Source organism: Empidonax traillii, unplaced genomic scaffold (genome assembly GCF_003031625.1).
Source record: "Empidonax traillii isolate 1590-97213 ecotype Southwest subspecies unplaced genomic scaffold, ASM303162v1 scaffold28:size2823434, whole genome shotgun sequence".
Classification (NCBI taxonomy): domain Eukaryota; kingdom Metazoa; phylum Chordata; class Aves; order Passeriformes; family Tyrannidae; genus Empidonax; species Empidonax traillii.
The window spans coordinates 1,806,256-1,832,710 of record NW_020955221.1 but is presented as its reverse complement, the minus strand read 5'-3'; the positions used below and the strand labels follow the sequence as shown (position 1 = coordinate 1,832,710).

At 37.3% G+C, this 26,455-nt stretch overlaps 1 protein-coding gene across 14 annotated transcripts in view; it reads left to right on the top strand.

Annotated features, from left to right (window-relative positions):
* Positions 1 to 26,455, top strand: part of CNTLN (centlein) — a 181,667-nt gene that overhangs the window by 94,281 nt on the left and 60,931 nt on the right. For 13 of the 14 annotated variants that reach the window (XM_027910062.1, XM_027910047.1, XM_027910107.1 and 10 more), the window contains 3 exons: positions 14,277 to 14,326; positions 20,017 to 20,108; positions 23,876 to 24,396. In XM_027910062.1, coding sequence (XP_027765863.1) covers positions 14,277 to 14,326; positions 20,017 to 20,108; positions 23,876 to 24,396 — 663 coding nt within the window. The remainder of the gene's footprint in view (positions 1 to 14,276; positions 14,327 to 20,016; positions 20,109 to 23,875; positions 24,397 to 26,455) is intronic. The other variant, XM_027910115.1, reaches the window with a different exon arrangement.

Sequence of the window (26,455 nt, the reverse complement as noted above, 5' to 3'; positions counted from 1 at the left end):
CCGTAGACTTTTTTTCCACTTTACATAGAATCGTCTTTGTAGCTATACTACTTTCATTTTACTGGAATTCAGGGTAAATTAGTATGTAGCACGTCCAATTGAATGACTACTTGACTGCAAGCTGGCTAATATAAACTACTTTGGCATTTCTATGTTAAAATTTAGTTTGCTGGAGTATACGGGTATCCTTTCCCTTTGGCCTTTGTATAGAGACTTCAGAAAGGTATAGATAACTATATATGTTTATATATATGACTATATATAACTATATAAATAACCATTGTGTAAGCTTTACAATTTTTTATCTTTTATTCTGTAATTATTTGTAGGATGTCTTTTAGTAGATATCAGCAGCACTGAATTATTTGACGTGGTACATTCTTCAACATTAGGCATTATGACATAAGTCATCATTTTCACAGCTGACTGGAAATTTGTCCATATGATGTGGTCATATGCAGCTAGTGATGAGGAAATGTTTATGAAGTGAAAGAGATAGCCACATCATTCAAAAAACCTTTGGTAGTCATTCTTTCCTCTGAGTGCCTGTGTAGCTGTGTGTGTTAGCCATGAAAAAATGTGCTCTGGATCTTTAAAGCATGTGGAGTCACGGCTCAGTAGCATCCTTGCTCTGCTATAGCAGCTATTTAATAAACATTTCCTGTTAGTTTTGCTTTTTCAGGAAAATAAGGCCTCATGATTTCTGATTTCCTTATTCCTGTAGAGTCAAAGCAACTGTTACATACTGTGTGTTGGGATGTCACCAGCTAGTGGACAAGAGCCTAACTTGGGGCCAGCAAGAGCATGTGATGCCTCTTGCCTTTTCTAGCTATCAGAATAGGTATGATGTAGGAAAGCTAAATTAACTCTTCTGGAATGGTGGCAGTAAGAAATGCAAACCTAGACTTTAATAATTCATCCGCTTTGTGAATGTGTTTTTCTCTCCCCCCTCTCTTTTTTTCTAGAGAACCTGCTGAAATAATGTAGTTTCAATAACCTTGACTGTCTCTCACAGTAGGAAATACCTGGTCATCAAAGACTTCTGTTATTTAAACCTCCATTGTTGTATGCAACATCCAAATACCACGGTATTTTTATGTTGTTCCACCGAGTAGCTACGTCATGTGTCAGATTAATTTGGAACAAAGTGCATTCATGCTAAATTAGTGTTAAAAAGTGTCACCTACAGCCTATAGCCCTTCTGATTTATGTATTATCTCTAAAGTAATCTTTCTGATTCTGAGTTTTAGGAGTGCTGGAACATAGCAGACATCTTACTGCAAAATACTAAAATCTAGCAGGTCAGGGTTCTTGTTTACTTCTTTCTGCAATTAGTAATTCTATAGTACAAAGGGATATATAGTTAAAATGATGATGTGTATGTGTTTGTTTAGATTTTGGATGGAAAAAAAGATGGCTAAATCTGAAATGCCTCCTTTCATTGTACTGAAAGAAATTGCAGCCTAAATTCTGCTACTGATGCTGGGACTCTTCAAAGAGTTGCGACAAAAATGCATGCTCACTGACTGATTGTTTAATGGAAATGACAGGCTCAAGTGTGAGAATGTGAAAGAGTGTGTACAAATAATGTAAAATGTAAGAAACCAGCAACATTAGGTGTACTGTGGGGTGTAGTTTTTAGAAGACCTTTTAAAGGGACCAAAGTCAGCGGTATACATGCCAGATGAAGTCATTTAGTGGCTTTTGCATAATGAACATACATGGCCCTTTTTGTGAAGAGAATTATTTTCTCTTTTGTAGAAAATTTCATTTACATTTTCACAAGGCAGTGTGTCACCTAAATGTTTTCCAATGAGAGCGATCAGTCAGGGATGATGAGATTAATGCTTTTTAATGGTTAAGCTAGTCTAGAACATTTCTTGCCAATGTCTACCAGATCTTGTAATTTCTTGCGTTCTAGCTAACAGACAAATTTGGGGGCTTAGTGTGTTTTTTTGAATCATATACGTTGGTGTTTTTCATTTGTTCTTCCATGTTTAACCAGACTTTTCTTGTCTGCAGGTATTTGTACTTCAATGCCTTCTCATACATGGTGGGATTGTATCATACTGAAAACACTCAGTCATGCTGCTAAACGTTTTCTTGTAATACAGAAGCAGAGAAAGGCAGACTTGAAGTGGCATTACTGATAAAATTCGGGCATTGTAGGGGACAACAATAGCAGAGAGATGGTGAAGGAAGGACTCTATGTATTAGCTTCCCATGTATTGCTTGCACAGAACTATTGCCTGCCTTGCTGTTGCACCAGAGTGGTTTCTGTAGATTATCTGAGTGGCTTACAAATGAATTGTTGTACCTTTGGTAAGCATACTGCCTGCAAAAGGACTGTCTTTTTTTGCCTCTGTGGCCCAGACAAGAAGTCATCAGCATTTGTATGGAAATGTCTGATTTGTCAGTCTACAGGTATTATGCATATATAAAAATAAACAAGTATAAGTGTGTCTTGTTAAAATACGCTGAATATTCATAGAAGAGGCCTATAAACCTACAGTCTGTAATACCAAAGCACACCAAAGCTAGTAACATGTCAGACTGCTATATTAAGCGAATAAGGAAGGAGTAACGAATGTAAGTTTCTCTGCAACACCTTCAGTTAGGTTCCTGGGAATTCTGTTAAAGGTAGCAGTGTTTGCTGCTTTCTGGCGAGATGAATTTAGCACACAGTGCTTGTTTTCCACTTTTCCTTTGCATAGTACTGATTTTGAAGGAAAACCACAAATTTTCATGATTACATCTCATTTTACCTAATCCCATATGGAACTTCAACAATTGAATTTTGGTAAGATGTTGAGACATTTTCTTCAAAGAGTTTAAATTGTATTTTACAATGAAAATTATAAAGCATTGTTTATATATTCTTGTTTTATTTCTTGGACTCTTTTCGCCGAAGGGTACCATATTAGAATTCTAGAACCTCAGATGTGGAGCTAAGTAGACCTTTATTATGATCTTTGTCATAAACTACTTAGCTCCTTCTTGTTACATGGGGCAGAGTATGCATATACGTGCAAAAGTTTAGCCTGTCTTAATGCTTTTGGAATTTATTTAGAATTTGTAAGGAATTCAGAATACATCTTCTAAGAGGTATGGGGTTTTTTTCAAACACAACCACGTGAGAATAAACACGGACTCATCCAAATTTTCCTAAAACTCAAATATTTCAGCGTAAGGAATAATTTAAAAATTGATTTGCATCCTTATGGAAACCAGCTCCATACTAACAATAGGTGTAGGCAATAGAGGCTTTAGTGTGTTGTCATCTGAGGTCTATATGAAGGCTAAAAGCAATGATAAAACTAATAAAGTTCTCCTGATATCCACATAATAGAGTCCTCATCCTCTGTGCTTCTCTGTGTTGATTCCGGTAATACCTCAGTATTGGCCCTTGAAGTTGAATCCATTCTGAAGTAATCACAAGTAAACACTTGCAATTATGAGACTGTTAGGATAATCTTGTTATAAAGGAATGAAAAATTGCAAATTAAATAATGAACGTAATTCACGCAATGTAACATTTGTATTTTCTTTAAACACTTTTCGGTCAGTCTGATGGATTTTGTGCTACAGTGAAACACATTCAAGATTACTAAATGATAGATAAAATTTTAGGCATGCATTTCTACCATCCTTTTGCAAACTAAAGGTTATGGTGTATGTTAAAACTATCTTAGTCGCTGGTCACTAGTGCTTCTTTAGTTTAGAGTGACTATTAATTTGAAATATATCTCAAAGCTCACTCTTGACAACTATGACACTATTCACTTTTTTGTTATGTGAACAGACATTGGACTGGTAGGGGAGTTGCTTTTATCCTTTTTTGCTCCTGAATGTGAGTTGTAAATCAGAGAGACTTTACTTATCACCTACAGATAGCTCTCCCTGCAATTTTCATCCATCCTACAAGTGACTGAACTGGGAAAGAGGAATGATAAAGACATATTTCTGAGAAGTGAATGGAAAAGTAAGATGGATAGCTCAAAATCTCTATATAGTCAAAGACTTGATTTCTTTGGTTAATTAAGGCTATACGTTTCTTCCTTTAAAGGAATTACAGTAAATCATTCTGGAGAGTTTGAATGATCACAGAATGGGAGTAATGCTAGTCCTTTTTGCTTTACTCTTACTTTGGCAGCGTTATGCCCAGACATATGTAATGCTCTCTTGCACAGTCTATATCAAACACCTGCTCCCAGATTTACTCTCACCTCCCAAGGCTGTCAGTCAACACGTAAATATACAGACCCATGAAAAGAACATATTTTGCTGTTACTGCAGGCAAATGTACTTAATTTGTAATACCGTAGAAACAGAGTGTAGAATTTCTGTCAGAGTAGTATTTCACACATAAAAGTTGGGCAAAGTTTCTGCCTAGCTTGGTTCTCCTGATTCTAAATAATTTGGAGTAGTAGAAAATTAGAATGAATGTTTACATTATGATGCATCAGACTTAATTTCTGAAAGCCTCTTTCTATATTTTCTATATGGGCTTTTTACAAAAGTTGGTGTAATGTGCATGTGCCTTCTACTCTGGTTTTACAGAGCAGAATTTTTACAGTTTGAAGAGCCAAGAACAGAAAGTACAATTCAGCTTTACTTATCCAGAAGATATTTCTATGTTGTTCTATGATGTTTCTATGATGTGCTGTCTTTCTTCTCAAGCGTCTTTCTTTTATGAGGGGAAGAAAGCAGAGTTGCTTCTAGCTGTCTCATTTTCCTTGAAAGGATTATTAGGCTATTTAACTTAAGCTCTGGATAAGAAAAAATTCTCTGACACTACTTTGACCAAGTGTCTTTAAAACTTACTTTTTTGGCTACTGTAATAAGCAATGCTACTGTCCCTTTTTACGGACCCTGATCAAGAGCATGCAAAGCTTGCTTAGAGGTCTTTCTCTGTATGATTTTCTTCTTAATTTGGCTTTCCAGTCTTTAACAGTCTTCCATGACCCTGGAGGAAAACATTGGAACATTTGAAAAGGCAATAGTTAACCCTTTGGACTTAGATTCCCTGACTGCGGCAGCTCCTGGACTAGCCCCCTGATATCTGTCCACACCAGCAACAATATGCATTAGGAGATTATGGTTGGTTATGCTTATTTCTCCGAAGCGTCATCCTGCTGCAGTCTCTACAATATGTAATCCTTGGGAACGAGTCAGTTTCCTCAGTGGGTTATTCCATCTTATGTATTCAGCTCTATTAGAAATTAGATTCTCTTTATTTTCCAGATAAAATTCCCTGGGACAAATGGAAGAAAAGTCTTATTGTTTGTTTGGATGTTTATTTTAGACTGTCATGAGCGTGGTCTCTTAATTCCTTTTATCTGTATGCAGGGGAATGTATGAGTCTCCTGCTTGCTTTACTTGTAAATGCTGAAAGCTGCTGATGAGCAATGGCTGACTTATGGGATGTGTATTACTCAGGAGGTTTGCTAGAGGACTAACTAGACTCTTCTGGCAATGGGTTAACCCAGGGTCAGCAACTCTGGAGGGAAGAAGCCCTTTAAACTCCTAAGTGCAGAGAGAAAGTTTATGCTATAGTTCAGACTATCTTTCTAAATTAGCTTTTCTTTAGTGCATTGAGACCCAAGTGCGAATGTGTATATGTACCTTAGATTTGGAGCTATGTAAGAGCTCCTGATGTTACCTTTAGAATTGCTGACAATTGAAAGTGGTGAGTACTAGGATATTTTGTTCTAGCAAGAAGGTATATTTTGAAGAAGCCTTGCTCATATGCAGATGGTAGGAACATTTCTCCTATTCTAGTAACTTGATAAGTAAGCAGCTATTACAAAGAATTTCTTGCTGATGCCTAGCTATAATGTAAAATCAAAAGTAATTCTTCTAGCATAACTGATTCTTTAGCACACATTTTTAAAGTGCTACCTCTTCCTATGTTCCAAATGGGCATTAAAAAAACCCCACAACTAAATAAAGGAAGAGTAATCTAAAGTATTATATTTCCGAAAATAGAGTTCAGCATATTGTATGATTCTGGAAACAGCAGATACTGTAATTGTGGATCAAGATGAGTACCTTAAAAATGTATGCAATACCACCATAAACTATTATCTGGACAGATTTGATCTCTCTTGATTTCTTAATATCCTTGTTTTAATATTACCAAATGAGACTGTGGCAATGGTGGTTGGATAGAAATGAAACACTGGTACATAAAACAGAATGCTGCACTCTTTCCTGCTCCTGGTGGTGCATTTTATATATATGTTACAAGTAAGAAGAATTATTTTTTCATGAAGTTATTTGTAGTAAACAGACCAGTTTGAGATTGTTCTCAGGATGTAAAAACAAAAGACGTGATTCTAGTTCTGACATGCCGTATTAGAAGATTCTGACAGTCTTCTAGGAAGCACTGGTGGAGTCCTGCTAATTTAGAGTGCTGATTCCTGTTAATTCAAGGACTCAATGGTTTCTCCTTGGAGTTGGAAGTTATTCTCTGACCATCTAGTCTAGAGCAGCTAACACTGCTGCTGCCCTGCACTATTTCTTGTCAATAGAGTAATATTTAAAAATACTTTGGAGTAGTCACAAGGTCAGCTTGTTTTGGAACCAGATGAGAAAATGCTTATTCTTGACAAAGACTTACAGAAGACATAGAGTAAAATCAACCAGATATACTTACAAGCAGCATAACCTCTTTATGCAGAAGGCCATTAAGCAGTTTCAGGTCTGCTTAAAGCTGAAAAGCAGTATACTAGTTTCTAGGCTTTGTGTTGCTTTACATTACTTTTCTCCCATCTAATGAGCTATCATTGCAACTTAGCAAAGCTGTTAGAAAATACAACGTGAGTATAAAAAAGAGCATGGCATTTTTTTCTGAGAAGAGTCATAAATTCTGGATATTTTTCCAGTCTGCTGGTTTTTATTGCTCTTTCAACCACATTGCAAAACCAGTCTTTTTTTTCCCCCCTGTCTTTTTAATAGCAGTAAAGTCTATGTGGGAGCCAAGTAGTTATTTTAAAGACCATTTTCAGTTCATCTAATAGACAAAGGATTAGCATATTCTTAAAATTAGAAATATCAATCATTTATGTCACTCAGTTATGTAACTTTCTTTACTGAGAAATTTGGTAGGTTGTTACTGTAAATTTTCAGGGTATATTTTCCAGTATTATAGTCTTTAGGACCCTCTAAGCCTTGACTATAAACTAATCAGGACTGTAAAGACTCCAACAGTGTCATCAGAAAAGAGTTGTTTGCCTTGTTTTGAAAATGTTTTATACCTCACTGTGTTAGTGTTACCATTGCAGATATGAGTTTAGACTTGTGAGTTTCTTTAAATTTTATAAAGTTTAACTGACTGGTTCCATATTTTCTTTTGTTCTGAATTACTGATCTGTATTTCTGGTAATGAATCTCCTTTGCCTAAGGTTATTTATGTATACAGCTAGGTGTTCTATACAGATTTTCAGAGATAATTCTGAACAGTTTTTTGTGTTGCTTCTCAAACACATTCAAATTTAGTTAGGTTTTATTTGTATCATTTTCCATCAATTTATCAATGGATAAGAGCTTATTTACAGAATTCTGGTATTTTAACAATCTTCACAGTTTCACCTACTTCCCATATCCATAAAAAAGATTATGTAAGTTGTCAGAGTACTTCACTAAGTATTTCATAAACTCTTGCACGAAGGTCATGTCTTTTATCTATCTATTGTTTTAAATCATATCCCAGGAACTTCACTTTTTAAAAGTTGAGTTAAATAATAGAATGAATACACAGCAGAAATGTGACAGAGACAGTAAAATGCAGTAGCAGCCTTTGACTTTGTCAAGAGACAAGGTGCAAAGATATGAATTTATCGTGAGCTGGAAGAGACCAATTTATTCTCACACTGAGGTTGCTTTGTCTTTTCTCTTGACCTGTATGTTTTCATTGTATTCAAATTCCATCATTTGTTCTTGAATTATAGTTCAGTGGTTTATCTCCTTTGAGTCCACAGAGCAAACCCTTTCTTCCAGAGGGTTTTTTCCTATTGTTATAACCGTAGACTTCCTTTCGAGTTCTACATTGCTGTGTGTATTTCAGTTTTGAACCTTAATCTTTTATTCATGTTGTGCGTGGTTTGTTTTGCAGCACGTGGATACCTGCATGCATCATAGTCTTCCTCATGTACAGTGGTATCATCTCTAAATGAACTTCAAATTCTAGATCTTCCTTGTTTCTTGCAAAATGCTTAGAAGGTTGAGGGGTTTTAGTAGTATTCTATTTAGTAGTTTAACAGATATCATCAATCCTCAACATCCACTGGACTGACTATGTGTCCAGCACGTCTGTCCTTGAGCAGGCAGCAGTCACGAGCATTGAGGCCATGCTGCTGAGAACTCAGCTGCGCTGGGCAGGGCACATCTCCAGGATGCAGGACCATCGCCTCCCTAAGATCGTGCTTTATGGGGAACTTGCCACTGGCTGCCGCAAGAGAGGAGGCCCGAAGAGGAGATACAAGGACTGCCTGAAACAATCCCTCAGCCTTGGCAATATTGATCACCACCATTGGCCTACCCTGGCCTCCAGTCGGGAGCCCTGGAGACACACCATCTATAACGCTGCTGCTGCTTTTGAGAACACACGCAGGATCATTCTCAAGGAGAAAAGACAACCCAGAAAGAATCGCATCTTGTCGATCTCACCTGGGGAGTCTTTCTGCTGTACGTTCTGCAACCGGACTTGTCTATCTCGCATTGGCCTTTTTAGCCATCAGCGCACTTGTAGCAAGCGTGGGTAGAGCCTCTCTCTAATCTTCGTTCGCAAAGCCTAGCCATGATTTAGTAGTTTAACAGATATAATAGTAAGATTGTGTTTATGAGATTCTGACAGAAATAAGACACACAACCTATTCTACAGCCTAGATTTATAATTTCTTTCACTTTGTTTAGTAAGGCCTGTATTGGGTTTATGTTTTTGTTTTGTTTTGTTTTAATTATGTTAAATTATATCAAAATGGACCAAACCACATGGACTGGGGATATTCACTTTCCAGAAAGGGAATCACATAAAAATGAATCAACTAATCAAAAAATATCCAACCCCCCAAACACTAGAAGCAGTACAGAAACCTATGTACAATTGGAGATTGTTAAGAAAGATACTGTAGCTGAAACCCACCTGACATATGTGATATAATTTAAAGAAATGGAATTAAAATAACAGAATCACAGAAAATCCTCAGTTGGAAGGAACTCACAAGGGTCATCAATTCCAATTCCTGGCCTTTCACAGAACCATCCCCAAAAGTCACATTGCATGCCTGAGAGCGTTGTCCAAACACTTCTTGAACTCTGTCAGGCTCGGTGCTGTGACCATTTTCCAGGGGAGCCTGTTCCAGTGCCCAACCACCCTCTGGGTGAAGAACCTCTTTCTAATATTTAACCTGAACCTCTCCTGACACAACTTCAGGCCATTCCCTCGGGTCCTGTCACTGATCACCATGGAGAAGAGATCAGTGCATGCCTCTCCCCTTCACGAAGAAGTCGTGACTGCAATGAGGTCTCCCCTCAGTGTCCTCCTCTTCAGGCTAAACAGACCAAGTGACCTCAGCTGCTCCTCATACGGCTTCCCCTCAAGGCCCTTCATCATCTTTGTTGCCCTCCTTTGGACAGTCTCTAATGGCTTAATATCTTTCCTGTATTGTGGTGCCCAAAACTGCATACAATATTCAAGGTGAGGCTGCCCCAATGCAGAGCAGAGCAGGACAGTCCCCTCCCTTGACCAATTGACAATGCTTTGCCTGATGCCCCCCAGGACATGGTTGGCCCTTCTGGCTGCCAGAGCACTGTTGACTCATATTCAACTTGCCATTGACCAGGCCCCCCAGGTCCCTTTCTGTGGCACTGCATTCCAGCATCTCATTCCCCAGTCTATACAAACATCCAAGGTTGCCCCATCCCAGGTACAGAATCCGGCACTTTCCCTTGTTGAACTTCATCTGGTTGGTGATTGCCCAGTCCTCTCATTTGTCGAGGTCTCTCTGCAGGGCCTCCCTGCCTTTGAGGGAGTCACCAGCTCCTCCCAGTTTTGTATCATCTGCAAACTTGCTTAGTATCCCTTCCAGTCCTGTGTCCAAGTCATTTATGAAGATGTTGAAGAGCACAGGTCCCAGGATGGAGCCCTGTGGAACCCCACTAGTGACAGGTTACCAGTCTGATGTCACCCTATTCACTGTTAACCTCTGTGTTCAACCCGTGAGTCAATTGCTGACCCACCACATGATGTGTTTATCCAGCTGATTGCTGGACAATTTGTCCAGAAGGATCCTGTGAGAGAAAATATCCAAAGCTTTACTGAAATCCAAAATGATTACATCAGCTGGCTTCCCTTGATCAACTACATGGGTTACCATGTCATAAAAGGAAATCAAGTGGGATAAGCAGGACTTTCGTCTCATGAGGCCATGCTGGCTCTGATCAGTGACTGTGTTGCCTTTCAGCTGTTTATCATTACTTAGGGGAATATTCTTTTCCATGACTTTACCACACATTTAAGTGAGTCTGACAGATCTATATTTGCTGAAGTCCTATTTCTTTCCCTTCTTGAAAACTGGGACAACATTTGCTAGCTTCCAGCCAGCTGGGACCTCTCTGAATACCCAAGACCACTTAAAAATCATTTTGCAATCATGCTCCGTAGATTTCTAGTGATCCAACTGGAGCAGCAGATCCCAATTTCAGAGTCAACTGGGAGTTGATCATTCTCACAGTCATGATCCTCCAGCTCAAGGCACTGGGACCCTCTTGGTCAATCATCCATGTTGAAGACAGAAGCAAAGCAAGCATTAAACACCTCTGCCTTGTCTCTGTCCCTGTTTGTGAAATTACCATCCTCATCCTGTAACAGGCCAATGATATTTCTATACTACCTATTGACATTAATATATTTGAAAAAAACAATTTTTACTGTGCCCCACATTCCTGGCCAGCTGCAACTTCAGTTGAACTTTGGCTTCACAAATCTTCCCTCTACAGTGACAAGCAGCATCTCTGAATTCTTCCCAAGTGGCTTGACCTTGCTTCCACTGGGCATACAGCTTCCATTTTGCCTTAATTCCAAGCCAAGATTTCTGTTCAGCCAAGCCAGCCTTGTGCCTTGCCTGCTTGATTTCAACATTTGGGAATTGCTGCTCCTGTGCCCTTAGGAGGTGATGTTTAAAAGTGATCAGCACTGACAGTAACCTCAAACCAACCCAGATAACCAATCCAAATAACCCTAAACCAACCCATGTCCCAAAACAGTCTTAAGTAGCTCTATCTAGAGACTCAGTGGGGAAGTTTTTATGGCCCTCATAGAGAAAAGGTCGTAATTTAATATTTAAACTTGCGTTGCTACAAAAAAGTAGGGCCAATAAAAAGTGGCAGGGCAAATGCATGTGGGAAGTTGAGAAGCCTAAACAGGTTCTTGAAGATTGGTTTTCAAATGTGCTTAAGCTGTTACAGTAAAATTTTGCTTGTAATAGGTGTAAAAGAAGACAGTAAGGAAATTTACAGATTTGTTTAATGATAACAGTGTAAAATGATACACTGGGTTTACAAGACTATAAAAGAACAGTCTTTTGCTCAGTCAGTCTTTGCTACTAGATGATCTTTAGGATTCCTTCCAACCCAAACCATTCTATGACTGTATGATTCCCTGTAATGATGCTAAGGAGATGCCAGTAAGTCGGATATTCTTTGTAAAATAGATTAAAGGTGTTAGACCTGTTTGAAGCAATTATGAGGTCAAGTTGATTAGTTGTTAATATCTTGATGCTAATATTCTTCCCATGCCGAGGTGTGAAGAAACTGAAGCATGTTCACACCCAAGGGATGTGAAAGTATGAAACTGCTGACCTGTAATCTCCTTGTTAACATCCACTGTGCCACTGGACTGGCAGGTTGCATCTGTTAACTCCCATCTACAGAGTGGGCTCCAGAGGGAGCTGCAGACCAGTGAGCCTGCCTGCTTCCATACTTGGGAAGGTGGCAGTCAGTCTTCAGGAAAAAATGGTGCTTGAAGAGGGAGTAAAAAAAAAACCAACCAACCAACCAACCAACCCATAAAAAATGACTGGAAAGAGAGATCACTAAGCATAGATCAACACAGTCTTTTGGGGGAAGCATTATTGTGACTCTTTTAAAGGGAAATCCTGCTTCATTCACCTGCTGGAATTATGGAAGAGTGATAGTAACTATGTGGTAGTAGCAATCTGCTCTGCATTTTTCAGTTGCCTTTGACAACTGAAAGGTTAAGAAAAAGAAATCTGATTGCTGTAGGATTGGAGGAAAGGTTCTTTTAGCAACAGGGAACCAGTTAAAGCTGAAGAAACAAAGAGTAGTGCTTACATGCCACTTCTAGGGTGGAAAATTGGAATCAGACTGCAGAAACTGTTAGACTTGCTCTCTTTCCTGAGCAGCATCTGCTTTTGCCTCTGCTGGAGACAGAGTACTGGTGATGGATGGACCTGGCACTGGGCTAACCCGCCTGAGCATTTCTAACATTCGTGCGAGCTAGTCATTGACTTCTATGGATTGGATCTTGTATTGTATATTCTAATTTCTTGTCCGAACTTGACTGAAATTTTTCCAGCCTAAATGTATCATAACTTTAGTTGGAGACTATTTCACAGATGAATTAATTTTTTTAGAGGCACTTCAGATATTCAGACTATAAATCTACCCCTTTTACTTATTTAATATGATTTAGTTACTTCTTCATGAAGTTTCCTCAGCCTGAAGAAAAATCTTTGTGAAAAGTTTGCTCTTAAAAAATCTTATACAATCATTATTGTGTGCTTGTCAATTAAAGTATAGAGAGGCATTATATATGTTCATAAACATTTTCATTCAAATAATGTTTTTGAAGTTGAAAACCAGCTTGTTCAGAAGATAGAGGTTCAAGCAGGAAGCACTCATGTTGGATTCAGTTTTTAATTATGTAAACAATGTTTTTTCAAGGAAATATTCTGCAATTCTGTGCAAAAAGTTAATATGCTGTGTGGAATTAGGATAGTGTGGAAACAAAGGCTACTGTAGTCCACATAATAGAAACTGATGATGACTGACTGAGTTTTGGAGGATGAAAGAAGAGCAAAGAAAGTCAGCCAATGAAGGCAGCTGAGTGATCCTGAAAAAACAGCTGGATTCGTATGTGTCATGCACAGCAAGTTACTCTGATTTTTTCATATCTATAATTTTCATTGTAATTTATATTTTACAGCTCAGTCAGAGGTGCATACGATGTATAATGTACTGTAACATACTGGGTATACTTGAAGACCTTTTTTTTAGGCCTTTCCTTAAAGTAGTTTGTACAGAGTTTTTTATGCCTTATCTCAGAGGGCAAAGTAGTGTAAAGCATAAATTTCCTGTGAAATAGATGCTACTGTTCAGAGTAGAGCAGAAACAACTGTGAGAAAACTAGCCATCTACCTTCTACAACACTGCTAGAATAACATGTATTTGTATAAGATATGTGTTTATATTGTAAGTGAAAGGGGCAAATTAAATGACTGTGCTCTATTCTGTGTGCTGTAGGATCCGTGGCTAAAATGGGTGAGGATTTTATGCTGAAATAGTGTGCAACTATATAGTTAGAGATTGTGTCAGAAAACACAAGTATAAATGAACAGTTTAAATTAATATTTTTCATTCCAGCATTTCCCAATTTGACTTTGAGACTTTAGCATTGGTATCTTGGTGACTTTATTTGTTTGTAACTTTAATAAATTGAAAAAGACTGATTCAGGTAATTCTGCTGGTTAATATTACAGGATAAACTATGGTAGTAATATACTGGTAAGTCAAGGCTGGAAGAAAGGCAGGGAATATTTTGTTAATAACTTTCTCAAAGAGTTGCTAACTGCTCAGATATATCTGCACAAGTGATTCCGCCTGAGTTGGAGTACTTATTCCCATCCTAACAGGATTCTACCTCCTACCAGTCTTTTTTTTATCTCAGGCATTTTCTTACTTAAAAAGATCAGCTGAAATTTCTTGGTGTATGACACATTCAACATTGTATCTGAATTTTTGAAATTCAGATGATTTGTAAATTTTAAAAAGCTGTTCTACAAATGCCTCCTTATACATGAAGTATGCTAAGTGTTATCACATTAGAACTAATTCCTGAGTGTGACAATTTTTTTCCCAGTAATGTATTGATATGGTTTTGGTTTAATTTTTTAAATCATTTTAGTGGCGTTGTGTGATTGCGTGGCATATGTGATTGTTCTGTGGTTCTTATTTTCTTATTTCCTCTTTTGTAGACTGAATCTTGAAGAAGAATTGGATCAGATGAAAATACACCAATCTGTGGGTAAGTTCACAATACAGGATCTTAACTATTTTTACAACAAAAAAGGAAGGTATAATATTTTATATGTGTATATGTAGTTGTAGTGGGTTGACCTTGGCACCCACCAAAGCTGCTCTGCAGCTGAAGAGGGGAGAGAAAATATAGCAAAATATACAAAAGTTGTAATAAAGACTGGGAAACATCACTCATAAATACCATCACTGGCAAAACACACTGAACTTGGGGATATTAATTAAATTCAATAGTAAAACAAAATCAAAACATGATAATGAGAAGTAAAAACAAATCTTGAAAATACCTTCCCCCCACCCCTCCCTCCTTCCCAGTTCTACCTCCTCCCTCCCAGCAGCACAGGGAGATGGGGAATGGGGGTGACAGTCAGTTCATCACAAGTTGCTCCTGGCACTGCTCAGGGAGAGGAGTCCTTCCCCTGCTTCCCGTGGGGCCCTCTTGCAGGAGACAGTTCTCCACAAACTTCTGCAGTGTGAGTCCATCCCATGGGCAAGAGTTCTTCACAAACTGCTGAAAAATGGATCACTTGTTCACAGGGTGGAGTCTATCAGTCACAGCCTACTCCAGGGTGGGTCCCTCGTAGGGTCACAATGCCTACCAGGAAACCTACTCCACCATGGGGTCTTCTCTCCATGGGTCTTCAGGTCACTGCCAGGAGCCTGCCTCACCACAGCTTTTCCACAGGGCATCCACCCGCTCTGATGCAGGTCTCCTCCATGGGCTGCAGGTGGATTTCTGCACTCCTGTGGTCCTCCATGGGCTGAAGGGGCACAGCTTGCCTCATCATGATATGCACCATGGGGAACCCCAGCTCCGGCACCTGGAACACCTTCTTCCCTTCCTTCTCCACTAACCTTGGTGTCTGCAAGACTGTTCCTCTCATATGTTCTCACTTTGCTCTTCCCCAAGCACAATTACATCTGCACAGTAACTATTTTTCTTCTTAAATATGTTGTCAAGAGATGTTGCCATTAACTCTGATTGGCTCATCCTTGGCCAGTGGTGTGTTTCTCTTATAACCACCTGGCAGTGGCTCTGCCAGACATAGGGGAAGTTTCGGGCAGCTTCTCACAGAAGCCACTCCTGTAACTCTCCTGCTACTAAAATCTAGCCATGGCAACGCAATACAGTTTTCTATAAGAAATACTAATTCTGAGGTTATTTTGTCTCCAAAGGTTGACTTCTTTTTCTTAAATGTATATTTTAAAAACATAAGGCCATATATGTGATTTGCAAGTATGTTTGCCCAGTAGTTTTCCACACATCTATTAAACCTATGACAATTTTAGTATGTACATACATATATATATACACAGTAAAACATTTGCAACTTATGTGTGTATACTACATATAGAATAAGTCAATTATTTTGTTTACAACCAAAACACATATGTATAGTAATATACATTTATATCTATATATATATGTAAAGTCTAAAATATGTTTATATGCTTATGAAGTTCTCTGCAGAATCTGAAATGGTTTTTGCATGTTGACGTATACTGATACAGAAATTTGGTGCTCATTGAGAATTCTCTTTTAAAACTATCTGATAGTCTGATAAAGTGTGTGAATTTGAAAGTAAATCAAAATGGTGAAATTTGTGTAAGAATTGATCATCAATATCTTCTTTTATATCTTTATAGTAGTTGATGGTTCTATGAAGATGAGTCTTTGTCAGTCAGATAGGTAATATGTTACTGTTGCCTCTCCATCACTCCTCTGATTTGTTGTACTATTAGCTGTTCCTGAATCATCTGGGAGAAATATTCAAGAGTTCATAGTTACATTCTTCTATGTATTTCTTCTCTGGTGAATTCTTTATGCGCAGTGTAGTGCAAAGGAAAGTGGGAGACTTGGTGAAATACTCTACATGTTTTTAGCAATAAAGCTTTACCCTTCTTTATCATAGTTTTCTGCTGGTGGCTATTTTCTGTTTTCTTGTGATAATGTTGGTCACTTAAATGAAAAAATAAATAAAATGAAAAATAAATGAATGAAAAAATAAAATCTTTTTTTCCCTTTCATTTTAAAATTGTATCTCTAAAACTAGGTGGAGATATCAAGCTGCTGAAAACTGAAAGTTACTATTTTCTTTTGTACTGCTTCACATATGTTGTGTTCATAGCCACAGACAGAGCTGAAGGGAACTAGTGAAGGTTTTAAATACTGACTTTAAAAATCACTTCTTCATTTTTTCCAATTTAGTTAGTCTTTGTACAGAAAGAAAGTGCAAGACAACCAGCAGTGAAAAGGAGTTGAGGGCTTTCTGAGTAATATCCATCCTTTTCCAAAAAACAGTGAAATCTATAAAACTGCCAGTTCCTGACATGTTTAGTGCTTTAACAGTTAGTCTTTTATTCCTTCTCTTTTCATTGTCTTTCAGATTAAAAATATCCTCCTCTAAAAGCTTGTGGGAGGAGGCACAGTTCTGGTTTGGTTACTGGTGTGATGATTAACTGTTTCTTGGGACTGAGAAGGGTTAAACTACTAGTGAAGTGTGTTGGGCAAATTTTATTTACCTCTTCCAGCATGTGTTGTTAGAGGTATCATGTTAATTGACAGGAAGCTTCTGATAAGATTACAGTTCAAAGATATGTATTAAACATTTCCGAACTTTTACCAGTGGAAGTGTAAAAAAATAGCTGCTCATGAATTTCCTTAGTTTATCAATTATGTTGGAATTCTCTTTCACCTTAGCAAATACCTGTTTTCTTCAGGCATTCTAATATCAAGGGATAAATTCTGTAAAAGAGACAGAGCTTTCCTGTATTAATTTCCTGCATATTGTCTTGTTTTATTTGATATCAGTTCTGTTTGTCTGCAAAAAGTATTGGATAGCTTTGTTGTTCTTCTGTATAATTTTTCAAACTGTGATGATCAAAGATGAAGGGGATCAGGGCAAAAGGAAACTGTTCCTGCACTTTCCAGTTGCTTTCCATTTTTACTCCCTTGTCCAATTATTGTCTAGTAGTCATCAAATCCAAATTCACTATTCATGCTATTCATATCATTATTTGTGTATTAAGATAAAGAATGTGTAGGCAGGTAGTCAGGTCGTTTCCTCCAGAAGCAGGATAGTGGATTCATCAATACCTATTCAGAAAAATAGGATTAAAATACTTCTTAAAAGACAGTAAACTGTTGGCCCACTATTTCTTCAAGGAGGCAGTTTGAAGATTTTTTTCATTATGAGACTTCTACTGTATCCTCAGCTTACACATGAGAATGGCATTCCCTTTTTGTCTTCACAGTGGTGTTATCCACCAGCTCTTTTTTGTGACCCAGTACCATGGGTAGCTGGGGTCAGTAACCCAGTGACTGTGCACCATAGCACAAGGTCACTTTGTGACACCTTCTGTCTGTGGGGAAATCCTTCACCTTGTGTGCGCTACAGAAAGAAATGTCATTCTTTTGATGGTTTGTGTGGGTTCTATGTGGTTTATATAGTGAGTGACCATTACACAGCTCTATTATTTTTTTAAAAACTGGTATTTTTTTTCTGTGTGAGAAGACTTTCTGCAAATACTAATAGTGAACTGTGGTATCATAGTTCAAGTACTGTTTTGGCAGCTGTGTTGAACTGACTTATCATCAGATTTGGTGACTATTAATTAGGAATTAAGTGTTACATTCTGAAGCTGACAGTTAACTATGTTTTCTCAGTGGGACATAAGTGTGCTTCTGTAAGACCATGGCAATTTGATGACTGAAGATAGTGGGGTTTATGACTTGTGGGTCTATTCCTTGAGGGAGAAGTTGGTTTTTTTTTATGCAGTAGTATGACAGGTAGAGCACACTCTTGCTGAGTAGACTGATATGATGTATCTTTCTGCTATCCCAGACAGACAGTTAGTTACAGGTGATGCTGTTTCATTGTCTCCCTAACCAGTTCCAATGAACAATTACATAACAATTAGAAGGGAGGAGAGGACAAGGGGCTTGAATGGGCCATTTATTTTCTGCTCAACAGAAAGGGTTATGTATCAGTGACCTTTGGCTTTACTTGCATTTACATTCGTTTTGTCTTCTGTGATAATACTGAACATGTATAGTCTTTTCTATCTATTTTGCAGCAGTATTCTTTATTATCTGCATATAGTATGTTTATTTATAGAGTTTTAAATTGCATTTTAATACATCCACATAATAAACATAACACCTTGTGTGCTTTGATCAGTTTCTTTGACTATGGGAAATAATTTTTCTTTTCAGTGGAGTACTGTAAATGCTGATATAAAAGCTACAACAGACATTCAAATGAGTGAATATTTAGAAAAAGATGAAAAGCATGTTCATATTATCTTTGTGTGTTACTTAAAGAATGTTCTAAATGTATGCAGTACCACTGTGCTGGGGGACTGTAGTCTGAGGTAACATGGGAACTAACATATTAATATCAAGGTAAAGGTACATATTCCCCAGATGCATAGTTTTACCTTTTTCAGCTTTTATTATCTTTAGAATAGTGTTCCATTTATTTCATGAATACAGAAGTATTAATTGGCCATGACACGTTCCAAAGACAAAAGAAAGGTCTAATTCACTCTAACAAACTTGTTAGTCACTGTTTATATCAAGAGGATTGTGAATCTACAGAGAGTAACACTGTTTTCTTCTACACTTTCTTTGTTTATAAATCAAAAGTTTTTAAGTGACCTACAGTGTCTGCTTGTAGTTTGAAATATTACTTCTAAGGCAGACCTTCACCATGTAGCACAGATATTTATCCCTTAAGATTAATTTTTTAAGGTAATTTGGAGGAAAGAAGGATTAGAAAAGAAACATGAATATTGTGGTGGTTTTAGAGTGTTGGGATTCTTTTGTTCTTTAATGTAATATTTCATATTCTAATATGAAAACCTTCTGTGGTGTGTAATTGCGCATTTCTTTGAGCAGTGGGCAATTTGTGAGTGCTAAGATCTTGATTAAAATCTGAACAGAGTGTGGTTTACTTCTGATTGACTGTACGTCTTAGTGCTTGTAAACATTTTCTTAGCATTCCTCTTTCTTAATAGATGATTTTTAACTTGGGATTTTAAGTATCTAAAGTGTATAGCTGTCTCCAACACTGATGCTTAGATTCATGTTTACTCTCATTAGTTCTGCCAATTCCTAATTGTTATGATTTCACAATATTTCAGTGGAATGATTTGTATGATTCATCTGGTGAAGTACGTGATCTTTAACTTAACAAAAACCAGGGTTTAAAGTTTTCATCCATCCTAATTCAGTTACTGTTTGCTTTGTTCACCAATCACTCTCATCCTCCTAGCAGGGAACAAGACCTAGAGAACAAAACTGGTAGTGACTGTGTAGATAAAAAGGCAATGAATTCTGCTTTTAAGGCATAGAGGGAATAGTCTATAAAAGAATAAAAATTGGAATGAAAGTACAGTGTCTTTAACCTGCAGATCTATTGTACCTTTGAAAAGCTTGTACTCGGAAAAAAAAACATACTGTGATGCTATAGAGATTCTTCAATAATAATTGAAGAGAGGTCACTCTTTAGAAAGTGACCAAAAGGCTTGTCAAGAAAATAGACCACATTAGAAATAATTGTGGAAGTAAATAATACATTTCCTTAAAATGTCTAGGGATTGTTTTAGTGATATATTAGATGTCACAATGTGTTTCATTTATTTAATTATAGGAATGTGTTATTTATTTTCTGACAGAGCCACTTTGTAAATTTAGTGAAGCTGATGGAGTCAAAAATAATATTCCAGTGAGGAATATGAGAGACGTTTCACATCAGATGTTACAGAAGGTAAGATATCAACCCCAGCAAACAGACTTAAATTGTGGTATAAGAATCCTATGTCTACGTACACACACACACACACACACACACACATATATATATGTCAGTACTCCTGAATTTAAGCCATGGTTTTCCTTTCCTATTTTAAAAATGTGGGTTTAGAGGATTGCATGCAGAAATTAACTCTACGGAAGTAATTGTAAATATATCATTAAGATAAACATGGTTAATGTCAGAGAAAATGAAAAGAATGTTTAGAGGTGTAATGTTAAAAAAATAACAAATTATCTAAATTGGAAGTAACATTTGCTTAGCATTTTGCCACTGAAAGTTCAGGAACCTTAATTTAGTTTGCTGAGTATTTAACTTTACATGATATTAGGTGTTAATCTCCACAGAGTTCTTGCTACAGAATAGAATTGATGCATAATAGTGATAAATCCACCTTTTGTTATATTTAAATTTTAGCGCTATGTTACATATGCAAATATTCTCTTCGTTTGAATCTTTCACTCTTTTCACAAGATAGTACCGTATGCATGTAGTGTTCTTTAGCTTAGCAAATATGATAAGTATTTTATCTTTACTGCTCAACATTCTACATGTTTTGCCTCCTACAGTAACAAGATGCTCGTAACTAGTTGCTATTTGTATTGATCCTTGTAATATACACAAGTAGTTTAGTATGTTAACAGGTGTTCACTTCAGAGGGCTCACTTGTATTTTACCATATGTTTTGCTTGCTTGCAAAGAAAAGGCATCCTTCAAACAATATCATGCCTTTTGTTTGTCATTTTGCAAAACTTTTTGTTTAATTACTTATAAATCTTTAAAAGCATGCTTAAATTGAATAAAACCAAATCTATAACTTTGAATGTCAGTTCAGGTATGTCTATTTATTTTTTATTTGTGAATTAACTTGTAGGAAGTATGGTAATTTACAGCAGATGATGTGATTGCATATACTTGTAACACTTGCCATATGGTCAGGCAATGAAGGCTGTCATCTCGTTATTACTGAATGACAAACATCATGTTAAAATAATAACACACAGAATAGGAAGTGCTCACATTCATTTATCTTAAGGTAGAGTGAGTAATTGAAATAATATGAACGCTACCATCTGAAATGTCACACAGTTTATGCTTGCTTATCATCTATATTTCAGAACTATAATTTTGTTTGCCAGATACTACATAATTTTTATCTCTATGGATATACAGAGTTATGATGGTACCTTAGGGAGAGGTGTAGAAGCTTTTCATTGTTTGTTTCCTTCCAGCTGTCATACATGACTTTAAGTGCTACTGAGTGCAAAAGGTTGCTTTAAAGAACTGAGAAAATAATAGCAGAAACTCAGTTTAGGAATATGATTGAAGAAAGGTATTGGTCTAACACCTTGTCACTGGGGAGGAAAGTGCAAACTGCAATTTCAGTCATAAACCTTGGTTTCATTGAAGCATTTGAAAAAATCCCTTTTATTTCTAATTTCACCCAGTAACCTTATGTAGCCATAAGGCAATGTCTATTCATTGTGGGAGTGCTATGAATTTCCATAGTGGAAAGTAGCAGTGCATAAGCATTCATATTAAAGATTTACTATCAAACACACAAATTCCATATAAAATTCACAAATGTATATAAAGTTTGAGCAGCTCTTGTCTGAATTTACCCTGTACATTACGACCTCTCATTTATCTGAATCATATCTGTGGTACCCACTTCATAATGGATTCCATAAATTTTAAAATAATTCATAGAATCATAGAATTAACTGAGTTGGAAGAGACCTCTGAGATCATCAAGTCCAACCCTTGATCCATCCCTACTGTGATTACTAGATCATGGCACTCAGTACCACATCCAACCTCGTCTTAAAAAGCTCCAGGGAAGGTGAATCCACCACCTCTCTGGGCAGGCCATTCCAATGCCTGATCACTCTCTCTGGAAAGAACTTCTTTCTAATATCCAACCTAAACCTCCCCTGGCAGAGCTTAAGCCCGTGCCCTCTTGTCCTATTGCTGATTGCCCAGGAGAAGAGACCAACCCCCACCTGGCTACAACCTCCTTTCAGGTAGTTGTAGATGAGGTCACCCCTGAGCCTCCTCTTCTCCAGACTAAACAACCCCAGCTCCCTCAGCCTCTCCTCACAGGACTTGTGCTCAAGTCCCTTCACCAGCCTGGTTGCTCTTCTCTGGACCTGCTCCAGCACCTCAATGTCTTTCCTGAACTGAGGGGCCCAGAGCTGAACACAATACTCAAGGTGTGGCCTCACCAACGCAGAGTACAGGGGAAGGATCACTTCCCTGCTCCTGCTGGCCACACTGTTCTTGATGCAGGCCAGGATGCCATTGGCCTTCTTGGCCACCTGGGCACACTGCTGGCTCATGTTCAGCCTCCTGTCGATCAGCATCCCCAGGTCCCTTTCTGTCTGGCTGCTCTCCAGCCACTCTGTGCCCAGCCTGTAGTGCTGCCAAAGCGCAGGACCCGGCACTTGGCCTTGTTGAACTTCATCCCATTGGAGTCAGCCCAGCTCTCCAGTCTTCCAGATCCCTCTACAGAGCCCTCCTGCCTTCCAGCAAGTCGACACTCCCTCCCAACTTTGTGTCGTCTGAAAATTCAAATATATTGGCAAAATGTCCTTGTTAAAACATGTAGCATTCATTGAGAAATAGTATGGTGGTTTCAGTATTTTCAGTGTCAAAGGTAGTTTTGACATGATGTATGCTACAAAGTGAAGGAACTGACCAGTATTTTACAAGGTGACAAGTTCAAGTTAGCCTTGTGCATTCTTGAAATATAGTCTTTCCTAACCATAGAAACCAGAGAAATCTAGAGCTCCTGACAGTTTCCCTAGGGAAAGAGTGGGGATGGAGCTTGTACAAAATTAACTAAAAAAGTATTTCTCCAAAGTATTGGAGTAAGTGGTTACTGAACACAAAACTTACTCTGCTTCTGGGGTTATCTCATAAACTAAAATATTCATTTTAGTATCTGTTAAAATTAAAATTGCCCCTTCTTGCTTGAAATTGTGAAGTTTAGTTGTTGCTTTATGCAAATACTTCAGCACATCATAGGGAATCAGTTTATTGCTAATGACCTTGAGTATGAGTAAACCTCAAAGGACTTTACAAACATATAGGTGGTATATAGGTAGAGGTATATAGGTAGAAAGCTCTTTCAGACTTTATATGAGAAACTTGTAAAGTTAAAGTCTCTTAATTGAAACAGGATAGATTTTTCCTTTCAGTGAATAGCAAATACATATTATCTTTCATGGGTTTAGGTGCTGAGTTTTTGATGTCTCTTGCTAGGTTTTGTTTGGGGTTTTTTGCAAAATAAAATTATATTTTATGTGCGTATTTACAACACTTTAAAGAACTTGTTGATTTAGATAGCTAGCACAAAATTGTATTTCGAAGTAGTAGTCCTTCTGAAAATGTTTTTTTAAATTCAATTAGTATGTAGAACTGATACAGTAATGACCTGAAGATGCATCAGGAAGATTTATTAGCATACCTAAACTTCTGTGTCACTTTGCCTCAAATTTTAACTTCTTTTACCATCTGCCCTTTGTTCAACAGCTGTATTATTGCAGCTAAAATGTTTTCATCTGCGCTACATTAGAATTATTTTTAATTTAAGGATTATAGATTGCTTTTGTCCTTGTGCTTCATGTAATATTATTGTCGTATAAAAATATATTTGAAAACATAATTTTTTTTTACTAGGTGGGCAGAAAGATTGTGAATGCTAAAATTGCTTTTGTTAGGTGCAACAACTAGAAAGAAGATTCAATGCATTTGAAGGGGAATTAAGGGAACAGAAAGAAGTAAATAAAGACTTATTGAATCAGAAAATTTCATTGAAAGAATCTTTAAAAGTACAAAAGGAAGATGCAGACACAAGAGAAAGAGAGCTGGAAACACTACTTAAGAGGATTTGTGAAATGAAAAAAGAAAAATCAGAACTTCAGTTAGTGATTGATGAGAAGGAAAAAGAAGCTGCCTTTTTGAACGGGCCAGTGGCAGAAGCTAACAGGTTGAGAAATGAAAGTGAAGATTTGCTGAGTCAAGTGCAAGAGCCGAAATGCTTGCCGGATAAAGCCAGAGCAGTGGCAACGTCTGGGCAATGTAATTGCAAGATAACAGGCACCAAGGTTAAATTAAAAACAGCCAAGGAAAAGAGCTCTTTGGGACATCATGGAGCTTTTCTCAAACAGTCCATCAAGGTTATGAGTAATGTATTTGAGAACTTCAGTAAGGACGGCTGGGAGGATGTGAATGAAAGCTGGTACGGCTCTCATTAACTTAGCCCTGTAGAGGGGACACTGTGCATATGTAAAGCACTAGCAAATGGAGATTGAATTTCAACTACTGTTGATTTGGTATTCAAAAAAAATACTGTCAGATCCTTTGAAATATCTTGGGAGGTCTTGTTCTGAGCTTATTGACTGAAATTTGCATGTGAAATTAACCACAACTGCATGAGTATTTGAATAGGTGCCAGGAAACCCAAAAGAAGGCAATGCTTGATTTCTTCCAGTGATGCTATTTTCATGCAGTCATGAGGCTTGAAATTGACAGTTTGGCAGGTTGATTTAATTTGCTGGCCCTTTGCATATTCACCACTGACAGCTAAGGATTCCCAGGCAAGCCTACTAAGTCGGTTTAGTTATCTTGTGACATGCCGACCCGGGAGGAGAAACATTTTTTCCCCTTAATTTAGTTAGATAAATTTTGAATGACCCATTTCAGCTTGCTAGCAGATGTCTACAAGCTGTTTAACATCCTTTAAATTAAGAACCATCCACACTAATTATTTCATGTATGTTTTATGCACAGTCATTGTACTAACTTTAATTGAATGATGTTTAAAAATCAGTTCTTTAAAGGTAATTGTTACCACATACAGTCCCAGTCACAAGTCACAAAGCTCTCAGAAAATTGCACTGGCAAGCTAAATAAACGTTTGTAAGTTTTACTTCTTCCATTTGTCCCTAAATACTTGAGGAAGGAGCAGTAGGCCACTACATAAATGATTATCACACCTTGTCTTTCAGGACTTTGTCCTAAGAGACAAGCGAAGAAATTTCTCAAGCCTATATTATCCAAAATGCCGGAAGGGTGGCAAAAGAATAAAGAAAATGGAATCATTCATAGGCTTCTTGTTGGCTTTATGTGTTACACAGCAAATCAACAGTGGCAAATTAAGCCCTTCTGCTGCTACTCCCTGTGCAAAATAAGGGGTTCCTGAACACAGTATTTCAAGCAAGATAACAAATTAAGAACCATGTAATTTGTCAGTTGATATCACTAATGTAAAGCTTATTTGTTTTTATCTAAAATTGCAGGTCTGATTTCAATAGAAAACATACATGTTTACACTTACACAAACGTGGATGCACGTTTGCAGTTAGTGAGCTTTTTATTTCATTTACTATGTTGTTCTCTTTAAGAGCAATATTGAGTGAGCACACTGTCATTCCACTTCGAGTTTGAAGTGGAAAATAATTGCATAGCTTCAGTTGTCATAGCTAGCCATAAATAATAATTTTGATCATTGTACAAATGGTGGCTTAGGGAATTCTTGTCATAGAGTAGTGAACATTTTTGAAAGGGAGGTTTCAGTGTGTCAGTCTCAACAAGTTAGGGAAGTATCTTCATTTAGTTCCCTCTTCTACTTATTAATAAATACTGTTCTTTATCATTAGTACCTACCTCTGAGTTTCTGAAGTCAAGCCTTCCATTTTCTAAATAGAACATTCCTTGAAAGCATTCAGGTGAGGAGAATGTGTGTGTAGTTGGAAATATCTCAGTGCTACTGCAACATCTTTAAACCATTACATTGATTTCTTTTCTCATCAGTCAATAGACATACTAATGTATGTCAAGTTTTGAAAAGTATAAACATTTTTCTATGTGAACTCTTTAATTTGAGTAGCCTTCGTCACTAAACCATAGATTTTTATGATAGTGCAACTTAATTTGAACTCATCTATGCCATTTTAAATATCTTGGTTTAATTAGTAACAAATCAAAATAACCTTCTGTCAAGGGATTTCTTCACAAGTCTGTTCACACAAATTATGATAAATAGCCACTGATACTATAGAAAATAATGTGTCCAAGACTTCAAGTTTTGAGGTAGACTTCACTGAATATAAGAAAGCAAATGATAATCTGAGGCAAGGCAGTGAAAAACTGTCAATTAAGAGCACATTTAGTGCAATTTTAAGGAAAAATTTGAAAAATAATTAAAGTTTCAGGTCCAGTTTCTCTGCATGGCAGGCAATCTCAGTGAAAGGATTATCGAGTTTACAGAATTTAAAAACACTCCAAAGGGGTGCTAA